The sequence below is a fragment of the Pinus tabuliformis genome, chromosome 6 (assembly GCF_031772625.1).
Source record: "Pinus tabuliformis cultivar Carrire ecotype Pingquan chromosome 6, CPIR1, whole genome shotgun sequence".
Lineage (NCBI taxonomy): Eukaryota > Viridiplantae > Streptophyta > Pinopsida > Pinales > Pinaceae > Pinus > Pinus tabuliformis.
In genome coordinates, this window is record NC_142292.1 from 1,685,394,866 (window position 1) to 1,685,419,746 (window position 24,881).

General features: G+C 37.2%; 1 protein-coding gene and 1 pseudogene across 5 annotated transcripts in view; one reads left to right on the forward strand and one right to left on the reverse strand.

Moving 5' to 3' along the window:
- The window catches only part of LOC149265445 (uncharacterized), an 80,125-nt gene extending 63,335 nt beyond the window's left edge, over positions 1–16,790 (forward strand). Inside the window, exons 2-6 of one of the 5 annotated variants that reach the window (XM_089429412.1) lie at positions 1,290–1,740; positions 9,119–9,638; positions 9,972–10,261; positions 15,562–15,975; positions 16,296–16,790. In XM_089429412.1, coding sequence (XP_089285538.1) covers positions 1,429–1,740; positions 9,119–9,638; positions 9,972–10,261; positions 15,562–15,933 — 1,494 coding nt within the window. In that variant the 5' untranslated portion in view covers positions 1,290–1,428 and the 3' untranslated portion in view covers positions 15,934–15,975; positions 16,296–16,790. Of the gene's footprint in view, positions 1–1,289; positions 1,758–9,118; positions 9,639–9,971; positions 10,262–15,561; positions 16,245–16,295 lie in introns of those variants that run through there. The other 4 variants (XM_089429408.1, XM_089429411.1, XM_089429404.1 and 1 more) reach the window with 4 other exon arrangements.
- On the reverse strand, positions 11,681–13,833 carry LOC149265446 (mediator of RNA polymerase II transcription subunit 14-like; annotated as a pseudogene).
- Positions 16,791–24,881: the final 8,091 nt, after the last annotated feature.

Below are 24,881 nucleotides of genomic sequence, written 5' to 3' on the forward strand. Positions count from 1 at the left end.
TCTATTATGTTGCACACTAAGTTTTGGTTTTCCGTATTGTTCTAAATTTCAGTAGCCTGAGGTTTTTGTCCAAACAGAGCTCCTGTTAATTGATCTCTTTACCTCATTTGTTTATGGTAATTAATGTGGGAAATAATCGAACAGAGAGGCCATCATCTTGTATGTACGTTTTAGAGAGTCATTGGGTGCATGGATTTTATAACGAGTTTACATACAAACTTTTAGTTATAGGTTGAAATTTTTCAATCTTTTATATCCTCTGACACATTAAACCTATATCACTGGAGTAGGAAGCCCACTAATGTTCTGTATCAACTCATGTGTCAAATAAAGTGTTGGAAAATTATCTTACCATTTAATCTGTATTGTGTTTTAAAATTCAATGCATCACTTTCAAATGTTTGTGTATACTTATTAGTCAGCATAACGATTCTTACATTCTAGATCATCTGCTTATTTTCAATTGGACATTAAACTTCGAAAATAATCCTCTTCTGCATCACTTCAATTTTCTCTACTTAATATTTTTGCATTGTGAGTAACTCCTGTGCTTGTTTCTAAGCTGGTATAAAAGGGTTCAATTTTCAGTGCCTGCTCTTTGTATTCTTTTTCTCAGAGTTGTTTCCAATGTTATGCCTTTTTTTGAATAATACTTTTTTTTTGAAGCTTTTTCATTTTAAATTTTATTCAGATGATATGTACTGTGGAAGTTTGCGTTCTAGTTGAGAAGTGTACTGAGGAGCATTTGTAACTATTTCAGATTTAATTTACCTGCTATTAGACATCAGCCGTCAGGGCAATGCTGATGATAGGAGATGTGTGCTAGTATTATTGTCATACTTAATGGATTCATTCATTTCTTATAGAAGTGTTTTGCTTTTGGTAAAAGAATGCTTTACTGCTCACAACTTGTTTACTATATTGTGGGCTGTGCAAAAGCCCTATTGCCTTCTTTCTAATTGACTAGTTTTGATGTAAAAGAATATGCTTATTTTGGCCTGATTTGTTTTTATTCGGAATCACATTCACAAAATGATCATGTGTAACTTTGTTCTTATCCTTTGGGAATGGAAATATGTCACTAATATTAAATTTAGGATACCTTTTACAAGAAGCTTTTAACATAGCCTACCAAAGTTTTTGGCTGGGTAAGAATGAAGAATGACATATGTGAGGGGAAGAACGTCGTTTTTTTGTGCATATGCATGCGTATAATTGTGAGGCAACAAGGTGCTTGTCAGTGCATTTACCAATTCTTAACCACATTTTACTTGATGTCTGTCTCACAGACCCATTGTGGTTGCTCTGAAGCAAGCGGTGGTCAACAAACGCCTGCATGACTTTGTTGCAGGATTGGGTGGGACAACTGCAACTACTTACGATCTGCGTTGTTGGAGGTGATTAAAAAGGTACTTTGGTTCTTGTGTAATGGCTGATCCTCAGGATGATGAAAAGGATGAGGAATGGATGAAAGAGGTTTATGGAAAAGAATATACAGGACCTCCTAAGCCTCCTGATTTCAAAGATCGTGATAATAATACAATGAAAAAAAGGTCTGCTAGTGATGATGAGTCTGAGGATGAAAAGACTCGTGATCCAAATGCTATTCCCACAGGGTTTACTAGTAGAGAGGCTAAAGTGTGGGAGTCAAAGGCTAAATCTATAGAAAGAAATTGGAAACGAAAGAAGGAAGAGGAGCTTACATGCCGTATCTGTGGTGAAAAAGGCCATTTTACCCAGGTATGTTAGTGATACAGGTAATGTTAGTGATTTGCCCTGCCTACTATTTTCCTTTCTAGAGACATTAGATACTTCAAATATATTGGAAACATGGGCAACCCAGTAAGCCACCACTTTAAACTTCAGAAAGGCCATTTTGCCCCAGGTATGATAAGTGATTCAGGTAATGTTGGTGATTTATCCGTCCATCAAATAAAAATTAAAAAAAAATTATTGCTAGGATACACCCAGCAATGCGTGTCTTTGTATCTAATGATGACAAAATACGAGAAAACGTAGATGATGCGTTTTGCCAAATACCTAACTTGATCTTGAAGGCTCAAAAAAGGGATGCAGTTGAAAGCAAAATTGTGATATCCTGTTCCTATTGCTATGAATTTGAGGAATATTTGAGGATGAGATATAAGTTATGGAATTGTTATTGGTAAGATCATCTTTTCATCATGTAGATGTTACACTCATCAGCGTAGAATGTTTGGTATTGCTGTGGGCATACACGAAGTTAATTTTATCGAAAAGTATAGACATTTGGAATTACTGGAAAAATAACTCGAAATGTTCAGTACAGTTTCATGGCTTCCAACAAGCAGTTCAGTGAAGATTGAAATGCAAAAGTTTACAAATCCATTTGCCTTGTTATGTGCTTCCAACATCAGAAGTTGACTGGTTTATTATCTGTTTTACAGTCAAATCAGAAATATTCATGCATAAATTTCTTCAGTTCATGCCATGGTTACATTGGTTAGAGCATGCATTGCAGCTCAAACATCAGGGGCATCCAAGCTATGCATTTGAGCTTTAAGCTTTTGTTTTTAATCTTTGGGCTGTATCTTGTCCTAGAATTGGTGTAAAGCAAGGGATTTGCTGTTTCTGTATTCGATCTTGAGGAGTCCACTTGAGTTTCTCTGCTTGATTGGAAGACAGATACATTGCATTGCATAACAGGTTTAAGCCAATTGATTGCTTTTCAATATTTATATATGCTTGTTTGCATTGTTGTGCGTATTTATGGTTTCTGATGTCTTTATACTGTTTGGATATGTTTAGTTGGCTGAATTGTTTCTCATGCTTTTCAACTTGCTTTATCTCACTAAAGTGATTAAGTTTCAAGATTACTAGATAGATTCTAGATAATTTTGTATATATTTGTAAGTTGTTTGATGGTGTATGGCTGCCTCATAATATTTTCATTGTGTTTTGTATTGAGGATAGTATTTGTAAGAATATTTTTTACCGTTCACTTTTTAGTGAAGCCTTAATACATCACGAGCCTGATGGTATACAATATATGCCTAGGGAAGTGACACCAAACCAAATAAAATGAAAAGAGACAATGATTTCTAAATTTTAGAAGTTGTAGAAGAGAGAATAGGCCTTTTTTAAGGGATCTCTTTACCAGGGTGGTTTGATGATTTTAGAGTTGAATCTTTAGTAGTGTTTTCATGGAGTGAAATCAGGTTTGTTTTAATATAGAATAACATTTATTGTATATACTGGTCTTCTGTTATTTCTTATTTTGGTGATTAATCTCTATTTGTTTAAAATATTTCCTATTTGTGTCATGTCTCATAAAAGATCCATTGCTTTATATGTTATTATTACGCTTGTTCCTCAATCAGGCCATATTCAATATGGATGGTACCTCAATCTGGTCAGTATATCCTAGTCAGTATATCTGCTACTTCTAAAAGGGGTCTTTGTTACCAATTTCAGTTTCTTAATATTGTGAAATAGGTCCAAAACGTAGCTAAGGAATTTGTCTAGTAGTGGCAGTAATTTTGGTGACATTCCAATTATATCTGTTTGTTTCGAATGATTGTTCTTGAATTGAGGCTTTTTGAGCATGCCATTCATACAGATGAATTTGTTTTGTTAATTTTGATAATGTTGTCAGTTTTCAAGTCTCCTGTTTTGTTTTGTTGCATCTTGGGTGACTTATAATTGGACTTGAGTTTACCAGAGTTTTTATTTGGAATCTTTCCTAGTAGGAACATTATTGAAAATCCCATTTCTACGTTTGATTTTGTCAACTATTCTACAGATGAGATAATGTGGACAATATTCGAGTATTATTTCTACATTTGAATTGCTGTACTATTGTACAGGTTTTGTTCATCCATATAAATGGTAGTAGGGTGTACATACACAATCGATTGGTCAGAAAGACCCAATTAATTTTTGGCTGAGGGATTTCTGCTGCTGTGATGCGTCTATCATGTAGAAACCATGAGTAACATAAAATTTCTAGTCCAATCGGAACATGTAAACATTTTCTAGTGATTTTATCGTGGTTAGATGACTGCAAAGCTGAGATGATGAATAGAAGAGGAAACTTAATTTTTCAGTGTCTTGGTCTTGATGATTATATAGAGTTGTCAGAGATATAAGATGCCGACTGATGGATGATGAATCATGAAACAGGTTACAGAAGCATCAGCTTTTGTACTAAAGATGGTGGGGCATGGTTTTGTTCTCTATTGAACGTTGTTGAGGTGACTGATAAGAGTCTTTGAAACCATAATCTGGTAGTGATTTTTATGATTGAATATTTTGGGTTGGCTGGTGATTTTCCCAACAAGGTAGGATGCATAAATACTGTGTAGTAATTTCTGTAAGATTTGGAAACAAATTAAAGAGTTTGACATTTATGTTTTTGGAAGGATGGGAGGGAAAATATGCAGTAATTTTTACTAGAATATAAAGCAAATCGAATAACTCTTCCAATTAGAAGACTTTGACATTTCTGTTTACGAAGGGTGAGAGGTGGAAAGATATGGAAAATTTTACTAGCGGATAAAGCTAAATCGAAAGCTATGCAGGTTTTCAATCTCTGTCCAAACTCCTCTGTAACATATCACAAATTTCTTAGGTAATTTTGAGTCTTCAGCTTGCATTCCAAATAAGTTTTCTAATGCTCAAGGATCTTTTGGTTTTTTTGCAAGCTCAGTTTCTATATTGACCTCCCACAAGCATTGCTATAATAATCCTGATAAGCTCGTGCACGCTGAGTTTGGTGTCTGCTAAACCCAACATCGATTAAATCACTGCCCAAAGGCTCTGAATTGGGAAACATTCCTTGGCGTCACATATAGCTAACCGAACCAACTTTGGAAATTGCAGTGCCTTGAATGGCAGTCGACATTTTTCTGAGGTAATTCATTGCACAATCAAAGCAGGAAGACCCGCTACTGCAGAAGCCCATCACCTTATTGTCCCACGATGCCATCCAACGGCAAAGGCTCGTCCCAATTGTGAACATCAAACATGTTTGCATTAGGTGGGCGCGTGGAGGCTAGCAGCCTGACCTCTCTGTCATCACCCGTCACTTTGAATGTCACCCAACATGCCTGAATTTAAAGCTTGAGTGGACACTCCCATTGGGGAGGTAATGGTTCTTTTGGTTATCTAGCACACGGGATCTATATTTCATACAATGAAAGAAATAAAGGCTAAATCATCATTTGGACCATTACTCGATAGTGTTTATGTACGGCCTTTAGGCTAACTTCTTTGATATGATTGTGTAAGAACCTGACATTCTTGGATCTCCTAGCAATGCCAAGGTTGAAGGTACTAGACTTACAGCGCTCTTAAAGGTAAATATCTCTTGAAGATAAAGATGTTACGCAGAATAGTCACTAGAGTGGTAGTGAGTTATTGCAGTTATGGCAGATCATTGTTTAAATCAGTTATTGCTGATCGTCTTAATCTGTATCAATATCATCCGAGTTGATCAGGGTCCACTGTGTCATCCATGCTAGACATATATTGGTCCAAATTTTGACTTATACCATCTGTGGTGTACGTCATAGATGTCTTTATTGAAAATTGTAAATATTTTTCTCTAATAGTATGAAAGGTGCTGTGGTTCTCAATTCATCTTTTGTGTATACACTTCAAAGGGGCCAGGGCCTAAGCACAAGCAGTGCATTTTTCTCATTTTATATTAATAAATTACCAAAGGCAGTATACCGCTTTCATATGCTGGTTTTGTTTTTTGTATTTAAGCTAACATTAGAATTTCAAGAGTCATTTAGGATCATCTGACATTTCTATATCCAAATCAGTGTGCATTAGTGCAAGAAGAGTTGTATGAGGTCATAGAGTAAGATCATTTAAGAGTTGGTGTGTAGGGCTTCTTTTTGCAATGTAGTCAGTTCAAATACGATGTAACTTGAGGAATTTGGCTATTCATGTGTTTATTAGCTTAAACACAAACTGAGTTATTATATATTGCTTTCAGCAGTATGTGAAATCTACGGTCAGGGAAGGGTGTTGATAACTAGATGGTTTATAGAGAGTACAATTCATAGATATACCTGTTCTCTTGATTGGTGGTGTTGATATTGTTGATGGTGTCTGCATCAGTTCATGAACAGTGGCATGATGTTAGAGTAGGATCATTTCAAGAGTTGGTATGTAAGGTGTTTTAGTCCAATTTAGTCTGTTTATGTACCTCATGCTCGAGGGATTTGGCTATTCAGACATTTACTAGCTCAAAAGCTGAGTTATCATATATTGCTTTCAGTGGTATGTGAAATTTATAGTCAAGACAGGGTGTTGATAATCAGAGGGTTAAAGGGTTTATAGAGTGCAGTTTATGCAAATTGCTGTCTGTGGAAGTGCTCCTCATACCATGGCAAAACTTGCTCCCTCGGTTGGTGGGGTTGTATCATTAATACTGACAATGTCATAAGTTATCATATATTGCTTTCACCGGTATGTGAAGTTTATAGTCAAGGTAGGATGTTGATAATTAGAGGGTTTTTCTTGTGCAGTTTGTGCAATTGGCCGTTGGTCGAAGAATTCGTCTAGACCATGGCAGAACCTGCTCCATTGGCTGCTGCGATTGGTGTTGTTGATGGCATTTATGATCTCTTGAATGTCAAGCAACACTGCCTTGTGAATTGGTTTGTACAGCCTTATGATTCTTCTTTGTACATACAGGCTAAAAAAGCCCAGGAACGCACATCAGTGGGGTCACGGTAGTGCCCTTGATGCCTGTTTGCAGGAGTATTGTGCCTTGGTTCTATTGGTCTGAGCTAGTAATTTCTTATTGAATCCGATTTGCTCATTCTAGGATAGATGCTAACTAAAAGCCATGATCTGGAGGAGTTGTTAATTGAAGTGAGGTGGTTTATATATACAATATCTACTGCTTTGGATTATATTTGACACGAGGTTGCACGATGAGCATGGCACCGATGTTTATGTCACTATTCTAGGCATTGCTAAAACGTGGTCATTATACTGGAAAGTAGTAGTGATGATGAATTTTATCATATGTAGAATATTTTGGGCGTGTAGAATATTAATGGGTATGGTTCAGTGGTTCCAACATTTGGCATTTCAAATATTAGATTGAAATAACAATTCTGTGGATTTCTGTCCATTTAAACTATCCCATTAGGAATGAACGAATTTTTGGAGCCTGTAAGCTGCAAGATTGGACCAATTGGGTTGGTTTGAGGTCTGAGAATTTATTGATATCTAGAAGATACAGATCCAAAATATGGGTGATCTTATATTCCTCTGCCCTCGATTTCTCTGGATGTTTTGTGATGGAAACAATTATGAGCAATAGGTTAATAGCATTTCAGAAGCTGTGTAAAGGCCTTTAAATGAAATTAAAAGATGGTGATGAAGATGTTACTAGATTTATGACTAGCTGCAGAAACAATGTAGACTGTGAGCTTTAAAAAGTTTACAACCTTCAATGGTCAATAGCTTTCATGAAAATTATGAGAGAATAATGTTTAGAATATCTTTTGTGGAGGACGTGTTGACACTATTTGCAGCAGTCCCTTTAAAATGACATATCAATTGGGGACTGTGGATTCATGTTTTATATAATATTCATTGTTTGTTACTTCGCCTCCTGGACCCCTTCTCATGGAAGAACTGAACTTGTCCTTTTTCGTTCGGATCTTTGACTTTCATGCTCTACTAAATAATCCATTCTGAAAACTTGTTATCTAATGATCAATTTGATTCTTTTTGGGAGAGCTAATGTTGTAGTTTTTATGGGGGTCCAAATATGCGTTATCAATCATGGCTGTCCTCTGCCGTTGGATGAGAAATTAAGACCCTCGTTAAAACTAAAATGTCAGAACGTCAGTCTCCATTGATTAACTTTTGTAGACCAGCCTACTTTAGAGTCTATATATTTGCTTGCCATAGTGATAAGATATGATAAGATACGTTTATCAGTGTCCAACTAATGAGCACAATTAGGTCAATGGGACTGCTAAGCACATAGTGTAAATAAAAAATGGGAGTGCAAGGGTCACTCCAATAAAGCAAGAGAAAAACATATCTAATATATAATCTGTAATATCTATGCACTAATACGTAAAGCCAAAATATAAAATTGGGATGCAGATACAAAGTTGTAAGTACTGCTGGATGAGGAACCCTGGAGGATTGCCTTATATGAGGGTGTATAAGGATGACCATGGGAGCCGTTGCCTGAAACAGAGGCATGAAGGTTTCATCTGTTTCAGCAACCTCAGTATGCATATATCTCTTACATTCGACACTGTAGGAAAGAACTACTGATGGAAGGCTGATCAGGATGAGCTAGCAGAGATGGTGTGTGGTGTTTGGGTGTCTGTTGTGGTCTAGAAGAGGTAGCTTGCTGCTAAAATATGGAGGAAGTTGTCTCTCTGCTGGAGTTATGTTTGCTCTTTTGGGATCCAAACTGATATTTCTCCAGAGGTCTCAGGCAGGTATGACAACAATGCTCCCTGGGGGTCTTACTGATATAGAAACTGGAATGGTGCTGTTGCCTGTCTGCTACTTGTTGCCCCTCTCCAATGGGAGCGTTGTGAAGAAATATATGATTCTCCCAGCAGTATCTAGTTGGGGAGGCTGGCTGAAGTGAAGTTCGAATCACAGTGACATTTTCGGGATCAGTTGCAATCTTAAACTAATAATGGAAGACAATAGTTGCATTGTTTTTTTTTTCTCTTTTACCAAGGCTTCAGGAAAGCCTCATCGGAACCCAAGGGATGCTTCTCCACATTTGTTGATGTTGTGCTTAGTAAATCTGTCAGCATAAGGTTAGTGCACCTAACACAGGTGGATTCAAATTGGGCATTGTTGACACATCTAGCTAAATGCCAGCACAATTGATGACAATTGGTTGAGCTAACCCTTTGGGCTTCAATGTTCTATTCTGTAGTAAATTGCATTTCGTTGTTTCATACAAGTTCACATTAAGTGGCAGTACATTTTGGATGAAGTGATCTACATATATGATATTATTTGTTTATCTAGGTTTATAATTTGTGATTGATTTCTATTTTGTGGCATTATGCGAGTGTGGTAAATCTTTGTTCTGTTACGGTATTTATATGATGTCTATCTGTCATGGCAGGGGTGTCCAACAACGTTGGGAGTAAACCGGAGGTCACGTGCAGTTGCTGAAAGAACCCCTTCAAGGGACAAAAATTTCAAATCACGTCTTTCTGGAGCTGGTGGTTCACGAAATCAGGATTTTGAGAAGGATAGTGGAAGACGGTTTGAACATGAAAGTCACCCTGGTGGAGGCCGTGAGGCTTTTTATAACACGTCCAGATCTGACAGGGCAAGGGGGTCCAAATCTGGAGGTTTAAACAGACGAGGTGAACAGGTTGAGGAATATAGAGACGAAAACATGGGTCGGCAGGGTTCTAACCGTGGATCAAACACAAATTCACTAGTGGCTGCTCAGATGCAGCATATTGCTGCTCAGAGATTGCAGCACAATTCTGGTTCACAGCCTTATCAAGGCATGGGAGATGTCCCACCCATCGACATGGATCAACGTTATGGGTCTTCCCAGGCAGATGGACGCTGGAAGTGGGAAGGTGCTCGTAATGGAACTAATTCTGTACCACCACACTTGTATAAAGAAGGTTAGATGAGAAAGAACTCCAAAATGTTACCATTCAAAGGTCATTTTCTTCTGTTATTTTACTGAACTGTTTGTGTCCGAACGTTTGATTCCGATTCTGTTTTCGGTTTTGCATTAATAGTCTTGGTGTTGGTTTTATTGTGATTTGCCTTCATTTTTAAGGAATAAGGTAAGCATAATCTGCTCAATGCAGATTTAGTGTTTTATGTGCCTTTTACTGTTTTGTTGAAGAATTCAGTTAGATCAAGGCAAACATAATTAGACCTTCCATTCCATCTGATGCTATTATTTTCTATTTATACTTTGATTGGTCGCCTTTTGCGTTCCCTCACAGGAAGAGGTTCCTCAGATCAAGGCAGTGGAAACATTTCTCCATCTAAAGTTAGAGGGCTTGATGGAGCGAGTCCATACTATCATGGGCAGATGCCAGATATTATGCCACCAGAAGGTAGCAATATACTACTGAAGGAGTCTGACCAGAAACAGGAAATGGATGTTGGGTTTGCTGATCAGTCTTTACCCAAATCATTGGAAGCATTGGAGCATAGACTGATGGATGATGTAATGGCTCTTGTAAAGGATCAAAATGATGCCGAGGATGAGGAAAATGCAAGGCACCAGGAGGTATGATTTTCTCTACCATTATAATTTTGTTCTCCATTAATCTCCAGTTCATACTTGGAACTCTAATCTCGACTAGGCAAACCCTCTTGGTGATGAGGCTATGGTCATTCTTAGTCAATGTGATGTGTCCATTGACTTGTGAAAATAGAGTTAACAATTGAACTGCCAATTTATCTGTACCATCGTTGCTTTATTTATGTAGAAATGCATGGGTTGTGGAAATCAGAAACCTGTCTATTCCTAGTAGTTTCTTTTTCTTTGACAGGCAACATAGATAGTACTTTTGGGTACAATAGATAAATGCAGTTTTGTGTGCACTCTTTTATATGAAATGTGTTTATCTTTTAATATCTTTTTCTGCAATATGCACTGCTTTAATGCATTAGAAATCAGTTCAGTTTTGTAGATTTATGTTCACAGGAACTCAGCTAGTTTTTCACCTTTATACTTTAGAAAATGATTGGTTTGCTGATGCAATTATTTCAAGTATTTTGAAAATTGGCATGTAAAAGGTTTGTTCTCAGGGTAGGGATGTGTAATCTTTTTCTTTTTAGGCTGGTCTTGTGAAGTGCTAGGTAATTTTAACCTAGGTTTACTTTCTCAGCTGGGTTTAACTCAACAGTTTTTCGTTGCAATTCATAAATAAACGACTCCAACATAGAATGTAACTTTAGTTTTCACAGTCAACTGTTCAACACAACATTACTATTCAGCTAATAAACAAATACATTGTTGTTCAGAAAATCTTTCCAAGTTTCCAGTACACATAAATTTCAAATGTTTTTTAGATTCTGGAAGCCAACAGAATTCGATCCATTTACAGTTCTAACTATATTATGCAATTAGAATCTGACTAGAGAGAATGAAAGCTAACTACAGATCAGAACTTGTCTACGTGCTACTATTCTGCTCAGATAAACGTGATGCTCAGTCGCTTCGTTGAGATTCTGATCTTCACTTCAGAGAGGCTTCTTTCCAATCACCAAATCCTGCCTCTAACAACAGGGCGTTTTTTACTGCTCTGTTCAGCCTCCAGGGTCTAGTTCCACCTACAACGAGGTCTATTAAGCCTTCTTGTTCTTCGTAGATCCTCAAATCAGCCTTGGCTCCTCTGGAAGTACTACACGAAGGGATTTTGTCCTATACAACAAAATCACCAAAATCCTCGGGGTGACTTGTATTTCCTGCAAATGAGTTACGGAATACCCAAGCGAGGGTGTCTTAGCTTCAGGCTTCTCCGAATGCATTAGACTTAGCTTTAAGGATGCTGTTTCCCTCATTTTGCCCTTATAGAACTTTGGTCTAGCAAAAACCTTGCATCAGGACATAAGCGTACTGTCACAGAACTTGCTGATTTGGAGAGCTTCCTGTGGCAGAAGTAGGGAAAACAAATAGAAAAACTTTGAAGCCTCCAGATGATTATCCTGATCCAAAATCAAGAATTAAAAGAGTTCCATTGCCCTTCGAGATTGGTTTTCCTGTGCCAAACAAAGACCATGAACCAGCAAGATTTTGCTCCTTTTCCAAATTGAATTCCTGTGCCCAGAACAGAAAGAGAAAAATAGAAATATGTCAACTAGGGTGGAATCTTTCACCACTGAAACTGACAAGGGAGAAAGGGGTCTTAAAACCTTCAGAGCCTAGGCTCAAGAAAACAGAGATAAATGATCCAATTCCATGATGATTGAATGAATTCAACCCTCTTGTATTTATAGATTTCCTTGAGGGGATTATCTTCCTTAAAATATTGAGTAAAATTCACTGCAAACCCCAACTTTGGGTTTCTTTGCCCAGTTGCCCCAAAACTTGCCCAACATAGGAATCTAGGATATTTTGGGGTTTTTTTTCCCTTTATTGAGGACTATAGGCTATGGGGATCGATAGGCTACTTCGTCTCGTGGATAATTGATTTCTCGGGAACATTACAGTCCCCCCTTCCGGACATTGCTTGTCCTCATGCAATGACAAATCCTGCTGCATCCTTTTCAGGATGTCTGCAGCTGGCAGTATCCAATTCTCAGAAATTTGATTCTGCAAGTTTGCCCCTTCCCCAGTGGAGTTGCCGTAATTTGGAAAATCCATGAGCAGCAGATCTAATGCTGGAATAAGCGATCTCGGTATTTTGGCTGTAGCAAGCGCCTTTTTATACACATTTAGGCCCAATCTTCCAATATATGAAAAAAATTGCAAAATACTCTTGTTACAGAGACTGATGAACACTTCAGTAGGTGTCAGACTACCCTGATTCAACGCCTCTTCACCTTCTGTAATTGCAGATGACAAAACAAGATTCCTAGAATAAGGTAGAAGAAAGCATCCATTTCAAGAGCCACATACCACTGCCCATCAGATTTAGTATTTTCTTGCAAATATTCTGATATCTTACTCAATGCCATATCAGAATCATTCTCGTGATGCTTCAAAATAATATCATCTTCAGCTTGGCAAAGCTGGCTGTTACTAAACAGATGAGTATGTATGTTGCAAGAGGTAGCCCTCAACAATAAACGTTCTCCATCGATACAACTTTGGTCAAGCACCAACTCAGCTTCATTCCCCGTCTTAGGATCTATCACAAGGATATTATGAGAGCAGATAATATGCTGATCTTGTTCTAGTTCAATCCTGAGAAAAGATATGCAGCCTGAATCAGCCCCTCCAATTCCTTTAATAAGATCCAGCTAGCATATGATTTTATAGCAGGAGTTTTCGCCCAACTGGTATCAGTTTCTCCATCAGGAGGGACCTGAGTGTGACCAACATTGGCTCCTTGTCCTGAGCTACTGTTGGATTTAAGGTGAAAGTGGATTGCATCTTTCCACCTTCCCTGTATTAACACAATATCCCTTAATAATGCAATGCAAAACTCCTGCAATACAGCATATAATATTGCAAGCTGATTTTTCACTGCAGCCCTTCTGTATTACGGATCATCTCCAATATTGAGCCTTCTCATTTCAGTGAGCTTCAGGGGTCCACTCTTCTCACCTACAAGCAATTCTATGTGCAGTATTCTCCACAGAGATAAATGCCCATGATAGCCCATAGTAAGCTGAATTTCAAATTTTTCTTCATCATGAAGTGTCATTCTGACATCACATATAGGTACAATCGAAATTTTTCTTGGAAGAGATACTTAAAGCAATCGTGATTGTAACAACAGCTGTTCTGATATTTTCACTTCCACAACCGATGTTTTCCCAAATCTTTCATATTTTCATAACCAGGGGGTGCAGTAGCTGTGGCAGTTACAGCATATATTTCATCTTTCATTTGATGGCTGGACAATCCATCATAATCTTCATTCCTTCAAATAATACTGGCTGATTGCCTCACTCCCCTTTAGGGGGATACAACCATGTCCTTTCTTTGGTCTTTGCTTAAACTTTTCCTATACTTTGTTTTTCAGGCCTGGGCCTATGATCAGTATCACTTGGTTTGTTTTTCTGGCCACTATTCCAGAAATCGTCCCATTTTTGCTTTCTTACATGATGTGCCATTTTGTTATATTCTTCTAATCTTCTGTTCCATTCTTGCAGCCTGTTGATATTTTCTGCTTGCTGCTCTTCCATCTTCCCAGAAGTCTCTGCTTGCTGCTCTTCCAGCTTTCTCCAAGACTCTGCATACCTTTGCCAAAAATTTGCTTCCGGTGGTTCCTTTTTTAATTACCATCCAAGCCGGCAGTATTTCGGCTCTGACACCACTGTGAAGTGCTAGGGTAATTTTGCCCTAGGTTTACTTTCTCAGTTGGGTTTAATTCAATAGTTTTTCTTCGCAATTCATAAATAAACAACTCCAACATAGAATGTAACTTCAGCTTTCACAGTCAACTGTTCAACATAACATTACTATTCAGCTAAACAAATCATTGTTGTTCGGAAAATCTTGCCAGTACACATAAATTTCAAATGTTTTTTAGATTTTGGAAGCCAACAGAATTCGATCCCTCTAGAGTTCTAACTATATATGCAATTAGAATCTGACTAGAGAGAATGAAAGCTAACTACAGATCAGAACTTGTCTATGTGCTACTATTCTTCTCAGATAGATGTGATGCCCAGTCCCTGCTTCTTGAGATTCTGATTTTCACTTCAGAGAGGGTTCTGTCCAATCACCAAATCCTGCCTCCAACAACAGCTCGGTATTTACTGCTCCGTTCGGCCTCCAGGGTCTAGTTCCACCTACAATGAGGTCTATGAAGCCTTCCTGTTCTTCGTAGATCCTCAAATCAGCCTCAGCTTCTCTGGAAGGACTACAGGAAGGGATTTTGTCCTACAACAAAACCACCAAAATCCTCGGGGTGACTTGTATTTCCAGAAAATGAGTTACGGAATACCCAAGCCAGGGTGTCTTAGCTTCAGGCTTCTCCTACTTTAGCTTTATGGATGTCGTTTCCCTTGATTTGCCCTTACAGAACCTTGGTCTAGCAGAAACCCTGCCTCAGGACATAAGCGTACTGTTACAGAACTCACTGATTTATTTGGAGAGCTTCCTATGGCAGAAGTAGGGAAAACAAATAGAAAAACTTCGCTGGCCTCCAGATGATTATCCTCAGCCAAAATCAAGAATTAAAAGAGTTCCGCTGCCCTTTGAGAGTGGTTGTCCTGTGCCAAACAAAGACCAATAACCAGCAAGATTTTTCTCCTTTTCCAAATAAACTCCTGTGTCCGGAACAGAATGAGAAAAATAGAAATATGTCAACTAGGGTGGAGTCTCTCACCACCAAAATTGACAAGGAAGAAAGGGGTCTTAAAATCCCCAGAGCCTCAGGCTCAAGAGAACAGAGATAAATGATCCAATTCTATGATGATCAAATGAATTCAACCCTCTCGTATTTATAGATTTCCTTGAGGGGATTCTCTTCCTTAAAATATTGAGTAAAATTCACTCCAAACCCCAACTTTGGTTTTCTTTGCCCAGCTGCCCCAAAACTTGCCCAACATAGGATATTTTGGGTTTTCCCCTTTATTGAGGACTTTAGCCTACAGGGATCGAGAGGCTACTTCGTCTCTTTCTCTTTCTCGGGAACATTACAGGTCTGTTATTAAGACTGGGTCTATTGTGTCTTGTAACTTGTAAGATTTAGGCAAGGACAAAAACAGTCTGGGTCTGCTTTTTCTGATCTCATGACTGTCATCTGTGATGAGTGGCCAGAAGATGTCTTATTGTATAAATTTTAAATCCTTGACCCTATGATTTTGCTGTTTCTCTTGCCTTTTAGCAGTTATTACGATCTCTTATTCTATTTTTTGTGGGATTTGGTACTTTATATGATTTTAAAAAGATACTTTTACTTGCAGCGCACGCGAGAGATTCGTGAACAATACCAGGCAAAGATGGTAGCCTTGAGAGCACAACATGCCAAGAGACGAGAAGATTTTTTTCACCATGAGATGCTTTCACGAGTTGGGCAGCATCAACAACCAGTTCTTTCAAAACAATATCACGAAACGGCTGGTGGTCCAATGCTCGGTCATGATGATCATCGTGGCTATGGTACCAGCAGCCTTGGTGAAGGCCATCAGGTCTACCCTGGAGGGTATGAATCACACAGAGATGAAATGCAGTTTTATGGCAATCCTCCACATTCTTACAATAGAACTCAGAGCTACGATTTGAGGGAACCGTATCCTGGAAGTCGAATTTATGATTCTGGTCAGAGGTACCACTGAAACGAGTGTGGACATACAGTTGCGGTAAATTACAAGTTTGAGGTTAGCAGTTTGCCTTTATAGTTTTCAGTGTTAAACATCCAGGCCATAGATTGCATTTGCTGCACTATTTTTGCTATATTTTTATCTGGTATAACTTGAATAGTGTTTGATTTAGAAATGCCCAAGCAAAGTGTTGGTCTTCAAAATTCAAGATGATGTCTGAAATATGCCCCTTGCCTTCACACCCTTGCCTATGGTCTGTTTCCTAACTTATCTAGTCTTGCTTTCATAAGTAAAACTTAATTTAAACATGTATTTGCTTTGTTGTATGATCTAGCATTTAAAAATGTGTTTGCTTTGTTGTATGTACTATGATCTAGCAATTTGGTGGTTCTTGCTGCAGTGTCGTTCTCCTTGCTGCTTTACTTTGTGGGAAGAATATCGTATATGCTTCTCAACCCGATCTAAATGTTTGTGTTCATGATGGTTTTGATGGATAGCACATATCTATATGTTTCTTAACTGCATTACACTGTTAACTAATATTTGACAAGCATGACCACATTAGTAAATGTGGTTGATAAACACTGATCAGCCTTTTCACATGATGCCATTTGTTATTTGGTAATTTGCATTGTAATTTCATAATTGTATTTATTAGGTAAATGTGAAATCATAAACATGGATTTAGAGATGCAAGCGAGTTACTATTTGAAATTCCATCCATTGATGTTGAGCAGACGACGAGAATATGCCAGCATCTATCATTTAAGACCCTAAGACAAAGATTTGGATTAAAATTTAAAAGAAAGATTAATCTGTCAACATTCAATAATGGGGATGTCTATTGGCATAAATTACTGTTACAACTAACAGGAGATAATAGAGTTGGTGAAATTCTACAGATTCACGATGCTGCATGACATTTTCATTTTGGTTCTTGCTCCGTTGTCATTCTTCCACAATATGTTGTGGCATTTGCTGCATGCCATTCTCCGCTGGCATGCATCCAGTTAGCACTTGTTCCTCGTGTATTGATGCAGCTGTTCTGAGAGTTCAGGCTTATTATACAGGACTTTTTTCCCATGTGTCCAAGGGTTTTAATTTCAGTATAATGTTTCTCTGGGTTGTCAGTCTGTTGGTATTGGCTCACTCTTGATACTACATGAATTTTTGTGTATCCTTTTCTCATCTCGTTTCTCTTTGAAGGGTGAGTTGTAGATTCTTTTGCAGGTTTCATTTTTAGTGTAACAAATGGTGTATGAAATTTCTGGATGGTATTTAGTTGAGCATTTGTAGATTCTAAGTATTTGGTGCATTGTCGTTTTAAGACCCCACTACCTCCCCCAAAGACATTATTGACATCAAAGTTACCGCTTTCATCTGTGACATCTCAAATGCAGTTCCTGGTGCATTGTCGTTTTAAGACCCCACTACCTCCCCCAAAGACATTATTGAAATCAAAGTTACCGCTTTCATCTGTGACATCTCAAATGCAGTTCCATTTTTTGTTTCTACGTAAAATCTATACGAAGTTACAAACACTCTGTAGTCTTGGTGGGCATTCCCAGGTGTAATATTTTACGAATTTATGCGATCTGTCATATAGTGTTTTTCAGTGTTTTTGAGTTATATAGATTTATGTAATGTGGGAGAGCCTTGTTTGTGTAGTGGGGCTCCTCTTTTGGAAGAGAGATTTAGAAAAATTGGGACCATTGAAAAAATTGGGCATCCCCGAGATTTGGAACATTTGGGACCAGTGAAAAAAGGGGACCCCCAGGTGTAATATTTTATGAATTAATGTGATCTGTCATATAGTGTTTTCCAATATTTTGGGATTATACATCTCATTCCTCGCTGCATCAACTTCAGTTTGTTTGCAGTTGGATTTGCCCCCAAACACTCTGTAGTCTCTACGGCAAGATGAACGATATAATTTCCGGTCATTTATGATTAAAACACGTCCCGGTAAAATATTTTTAGATGTTCATTCATACAACAAGAACTTTTAATGTCTGGGGCTATAATCTCTTGTCATTTATAACTGAAGGGTTTTTTTTCTGGTAAAATATTTTGTATGTTCGTTCGTGTACAACAAACCTGAATGTTTGATAAAATATTTGAGATGTTCATTCGGACAACAAACCTGAACGTTTGATAAAATATTTGAGATGTTGATTCGTACAACAAACCTGAATGTTGGGATGTAAAATCCAAGTAGGAAAATCCGATGGGAAAAAATAATTGTTGGAAATAGATGTTGTGTCTAGATGAGAAAATCTGATGAATGTCACGATTTCCGTCAGTGATCTTTGTGAGGAAATTTAGGGAACAAACAATCAGAATTTGTCTCAAAAGAATAAAGTCGAGACTGTTCCATTTTCTTTGCAAAATTCGAAATTTTTGAAATCGATTTATTAAGATGGTCTACCTGGGTTGCAAAATAAGATCCCCTAAAATAGATACGCCACAACATGCTGTAGAATTTTGAACTTATGTTTCGAAGTAGATTGAACAGGTCGTCATGATGGTTTTTGACATATATAGTTTTATGTAATGTGGGAGTCTTGTTTGTGTAGTGGGGCTCCTCTTTTGAAAGAGAGATTTAGAACAATTGGGACCATTGAAAAAATTGGGCATCCCCGAGATTTGGAACATTTGGGACCAGTGAAAGAAGGGCACAAACAGGTGTAATATTTTAGGAATTTATGTGATCTGTCAGTGTTTTTCAGTGTTGAATCAGAATTGTGAACGAGAGGTTGTGCTGTGTTTTTAATTTTTTTCTAACTTAATAAATTGCAGCGAATGAAGTGAGTGTATCTTACGATACAATTTAGATAAAAATACAATGTATCATTACTTTTTTACTCAAATGTATGCAGTGGCATAAAATGAAATTAAGAGATATAGATCATAATATAAAATGTAGTTGGTGGCATAAAATGAAATAAGAGATATAGAGCATAATAATAAAAAATATAATGACAAAATAAATAAAAGTCCTTGGCTATGTTATTGAGAGAGTGCTTAGATATGTTAAATCTCTGAAGTATTGAGTTATTAAATTTTTTATTTTTATTGGTAATTTTTAAATTTAAGGATTGGATTGGATTTGATTTGATTTAGCAGAATAAGCCTGGTGAAGTTCAAATAAGCATAAGAGTTTAGTTTTGGTATAGAAAGTAAATTGCATAAGATATAGTATAATGTAATATGAATGAAAGTAAATTGAAAGTAAAACATAATCACAAGTTCAAATAAGCATAATCACAAGATCAAATATCAAATAAGCATAAGAGTTTAGTTTCGGTATGGAAAGTGAATTGAAAGTAGAACCTAAGATACACTATAATGTAATAGGAATGAAAATAAATTGAAAGTAAAACATAAGGTATAGTATAATGTAATATGAATGAGATGCATTGATGACTTGCATGGTGATAAAATTTATTTATCATAAATGAAATATCACAAAAGAAAAGAAAATGAAGGAAGTGAATTGAAAGTAGAACCTAAGATACAGTATAATGTAATATGAATGAAAATAAATTGAAAGTAAAACATAAGGTATAGCATAATGTAATATGAATGAGATGCATTGATGACTTGCATGGTGATAAAATTTATTTATCATAAATGAAATATCACAAAAGAAAAGAAAATGAAGGATATGCATGTTAATCAAGATATTTTTTGTAGTAGGATATTTGTGTTCTGTTTTATTGCGATCTCTTTTTCTTCAATACTAACATAGATTTATTTTAGCCATGGATCTACCAAACATTGAGAGGGATTAAATCTCTTTTCATTCTAAAAGAAGCTTACATTTCAAGAGATTTGACCTTTTTTGGCACATTTTAGATTTGAGGTTAAGATGGATTTACGCTGGTTTAATATCCCTCTTCAATTGGCTATATTCCACATGGTATTGATCTCAATACCAAGAGTCTTTTTTATTTTTATTTTATTTTTGTAAGGTTATTTTTATTTTGTTATTATTATTATTATTTTACCAATTTAAAATCTTTACGTTATGTTATGTTACAACATCTCAAATCTCTTTTCACTTAAAAAGAAGCTTTCATCTCAAGAGATTTGACCTGTTTTGACACATGGTAGATTTGAGGTTAAGATGGATCTAGGCTGGTGTAATATCCCTCTTCAATTGACTATATTCCACATGGTATTGATCTCAATACCAAGACTCTCTTTTTATTTTTATTTTGTTATTATTGTTATTATTTTACCAATTTAAAATCTTTACATTATGTTATGTTACAACATCTCTATCATACTGGGTTGGAGAGTGTCTCTTTGTGTAAAAATGAAAGATTAAAATAAATGAAATTGAGGTTAGAAAATGTATTTAAAAAATGTAACAGTATAATCATGGAAAATAAATAGAAAGTAATATATTAATGCTGTTACAATTTTTATGCTACATGTCTATGAAATAAAATAAAATATTGAAATTTTAAAAAAGTAAGAAATAAATTAGCATAGATGCATATAAAATTCAGAAGAGGGTTAGGGTGGAGTGTCCAATGGCTCGGAGGAAGTTATAGTTGCAGACCATTCATGGGGCTTAAGATACATGCCCAAACAACCAAATTGAAGCTTATGCCTTCTATGAGGGGATTTAGTTAGCCAAAGAAAATCAGGTAGCTTCTCTCACTATTTTGGGAGACTCCCTCCCTATTCAACATTTGGTGAAGGCCTCCTCTTTGAAGGACAAAACATTAAAGTCTTATGAAAAGAATCAGTAAAGTAGTAGAATAGTTTTGTTCAATAGAATATTTTCATGTTCTTTGTTGTTGAGAAATCTAGGGGCAACATAATTATTTGATTTTTCTTACTTTGATAACTGTTGACACCTAATCTTCATGATTGGGGGAATTTTGTGTAAATAAATAAATTAGGAATATGAACAGTCATCGGGAGATGAACTGAACAATCACTCCTATTGTATATAACAGTGACCTACCTATGGAATAATAGACGAATCAGTTTTACTGCATTTGGAGAGTTTCTGCTTGGTCTGACATGGTATCAGAGCCAGCTCCGTTTTTGGCATAGTCTTGTAACTCCCTTCTGCTAGTTTCATGTAGTCTGTCCACTGGTGGGATCTCTGTCCCTCTATTCCCTCCACAGTCACTGCCACTGTCTAAACGCTGCACATAGACCAGTCCGCCCTCTAACAGTTCGCACGATTTTTTGCATGATTGTAACGTCTCTCAGTCTTCCAGAAGTGGAGCAGGAGTCGCCGGATTCACCTCGCCTCTGTCTTACCAATTTTTTTTTCTTTGCCCAGCGTTGTGGTATCGTGACCATCCCAGGCTTTCAACTGAGGAACCCACGCAAGATCTTCAATACCGACCTGCTTTCTTATCTCCATAAGCCCTGTCGGCTCAAGCCAATATTCCATGACCCCTGACGGCGCCTAAAACGCATTATGACGGTGTCTGCCATGTGCTTGAGCAGATGATCTAGGAGCCTCATTCCTTTGAACGACTGATCAGGGCCATCGAGGTCTTCGATACCCACCACTGGAATACTCTCGGAGTAAGGGACGTCAAACATCCGAGGGCGTTTTCTTTTCCTTTGCGTGTTGAAGCTTACTGCCCGTTTTGCATGGAATCCCATAAGTTTACTGCGTGTTGAAGCTTACTGCTTACTGTTCGAACTTCTTCTCTTAGCGTAGGCCGTAAGATTGGCTTGCCCGGAGCTGCTAACTTTTCATAACCAGTGCTTTATTGACCATGAGAAGATTTTTCCATTATTAATAGAGTCTATGGAGGCGTTTTATCTGGTTTAGCTGTATGTGACCAAATTATTAGAGCATTTTTAGTCGAAGAATAGAATATTGTCAAGAAGGTTTTGAAGATGCAAAGTCTAGAAGCTGTTCACATATTTACGCAGTTTTAATAAGGCTGTTGGTGTGGTATTTACGCTGATTATATTAATGCTATGTTGGAACGCTGATATGATTAATACCATATGTATTTTTAACGCTGTCCCATAAGTTTTTAAGGCTGTTCCATATTTTTTTTTAAAGCTGCCATATGTTCTAACGCTGTCAAGCACTTTGGAAGGAAGTCTTGCTGCGTGGCCTAAGCAACAACTATAGAATATAGATGTTTAATGTTTTGTTTAAAACATTCTCAGATTACATGAGATGTCTGCCATCAGAGCTTGAAATTGTAATGCCGTTGCTGCTCCAACTTTGTAGAGCTCGCGGTTGATGCCGTTGCTGCTCCAACTTTGTAGAGCTCACGGTGAATGATTGATTATTGATTGTGATATGAATTAAACAACCAAAATCGTTTCCCACAGAAATTTTTGAGAACAATTTCACTGTATATCAGCAGAAGTATTTTTTTCTATCAGCAGAAGTATTTTTTTACAGAATGCATTCAATCATCTCTATGGTAGGAATAGTTCTCACTGGCAAGGAGAACTATCCTGAATGGTCCCGGATGATAAAACACACCCTCATCTTCAATGAGTTGTGGAAAGGAGTGTGTATCGGAGAAGGAGACAATGACCCAGTACAACCTAACTCAGACAAAGATCTTGTCATTTGGGAAAAGAAAAACAATAAAGCCTATGCTTTAATCGCAACATCTATGAATGAAGAGTTTGCTGAAAGAGAGAAAGATTTCGGAAAGAAGACAACCCTTGAATCTTCTGAAGAGACTGTGTGCCTTGCTCATAAAGAAAAGCATCCTGCTCAAGACTCTACAAGAGGAAGAGGTGGACGAAGAGGAAGAGGAAGATATTTCAGAGGCAGGGGGGCAGACATTCTCAAGGAGAAAAGGCAGATCTGCATTGCATTCCTGCAAAAGAAATGGATCACATGATGCTTCTACATGCAAGCTACTATGGGACAAAATTGAGCAGAAAAGAAACCAGTAGAAAGGTAAAACTGATGATACAGACAAAGGTAAAGCACCTGAATCCGCTCACTATATTGAGGCATAATGTAACATTGGAGTAAATGAAGATTTGTTTAATGCTTCACTTGCTTCTTTGAAAAATGATTGGTTGCTTGATTCAGGAGCAACCTGTCACATGACTCATAGAAAAGAGTTTTTTGAATATTTCACTGACAATGTTGATGGAGCAGTATACTTTGCAGATTAGTCAAAAATCAAGCCATCAGAGCTTGGCACAATCATGCTTAAACAAAATGGTGTAGCTGAAAGAATGAATAGAACAATCTTGAATATGGTACGATCCATGCTTTTCTTCAAAAATGTAAAGATAATGTTTTGGGTTGATGCTGTTCTGTGTGCTGCATATATAAAGAATAGATGTCCATCTAATGCTATAAGAAACAAGACTCCTTATGAATTGTGGTATGGACATGTTCTTTCGATAAAACATCTTAGGATCTTTGGTTCCACCTGTTATGCTTTGATACCAAAGGTACATAGAAACAAACTTGGTGCTAGAAGTCGTAAGTGTATCTTCTTGGGGTATTCAAACACCTCCAAAGCATACCGCCTCTATGATGAAGTAAATAAAAAGTTTGTTGTATCTAGAGATGTAATTTTTCTTGAATCATCCAAATCTGACAATGTTGTTGAGCGGCAACTTGATCGCTTGGATAGATTCGCAAAAACGAAATCATTTCAAGAATTTAGATTCCACATCTTAAAGGGGGATTCCTATACTAGATCAACATGTGGAATCTTCTTCCGAAGAACACTCTCCCCCGACTGAAACTCCAACAACGGATGATGCTTTAAGTGATGTAATTGATAGAATTGGGAGACTCAATCTTGATTCAATCCCAACTCAATCAACAGAGCAGCCTGGACCATCTCAGAAAGGTCCCCCAAAGTGGCTGACAAAGACACTTGAAAGTGTTCATCCTGATGAAATTGGAAAAATAGGAACCAGAAATTCAAACCGACAAAATGGAGGTGATGTAGATGATTCTAATTCACTTGTTGATATGGATGTTACTTATGATTGTGAATTGAACTTGTCTACAGATTTTGAACCAACTTCCTTCAAAGAAGCTGCTTCTCATGATGAATGGAAAGAAGCGATGCAAAAGGAGTATGATGCCCTCATAAAGAATGGCACTTGGAAGCTGGTTGATCCTCCATTTGGAACCAAACCAATAGGCTGCAAGTGGGTCTACAAGAACAAGTACAAAGTTGATGGCTCACTTGACAAGCACAAAGTTAGGCGTGTGGCAAAAGGTTTTGCACAAAAGGAAGGGGTCGATTATGAGGGAACTTTTGCCCCCACAGCAAAATGGGCCACCATCCGGACACTCTTTGCACTAGCAGCTCAAAACGGTTGGAAAGTCCATCAAATGGATGTAAAAACTGCATTCTTGAATGGAGATCTAAAAGAGAATGTTTTTATATCCCAGCCTAAATGATTTGCTATGAAAGGACATGAACATAAAGTATGCAAACTTGTGAAGTCCTTGTATGGCCTCAAACAAGCACCGCGAGCCTGGTATGAAAAACTAACTGAGCATCTTCTGAAACTCAACTTCAATCATTTTGATCTTGATGATGCAACTTTATTTGTCAAGAAAGTTGGCAAAACAGTTGTATATCTTGTGGTATATGTAGATGATCTTTTACTGACAGGGAACAATGAAATCTACATTGCATCCATAAAGAAGGAATTGGGGAAAAGTTTTGAAATGACTGATTTGGGCTATGTTCATTACTATCTTGGCATTGAAGTAACCCAACATCCAAAATCCATATTTCTTTTTCAAAAGAAATACATTGGAGATTTGTTAAACAGATTTGGCATGACAGAGTGCAATCCTCTTTCTACTCCAATGGAACAAAACTTAAAGCTCACATCTATTGAAGGAAAGGAATTTGAGGATGCAACAAAGTATAGACAACTTGTAGGAAGTCTCATCTACTTCACTACTACCAGATCAGAGATTTCATTTGCTGTTGGAATCCTCTCCAGGTTTATGCAAA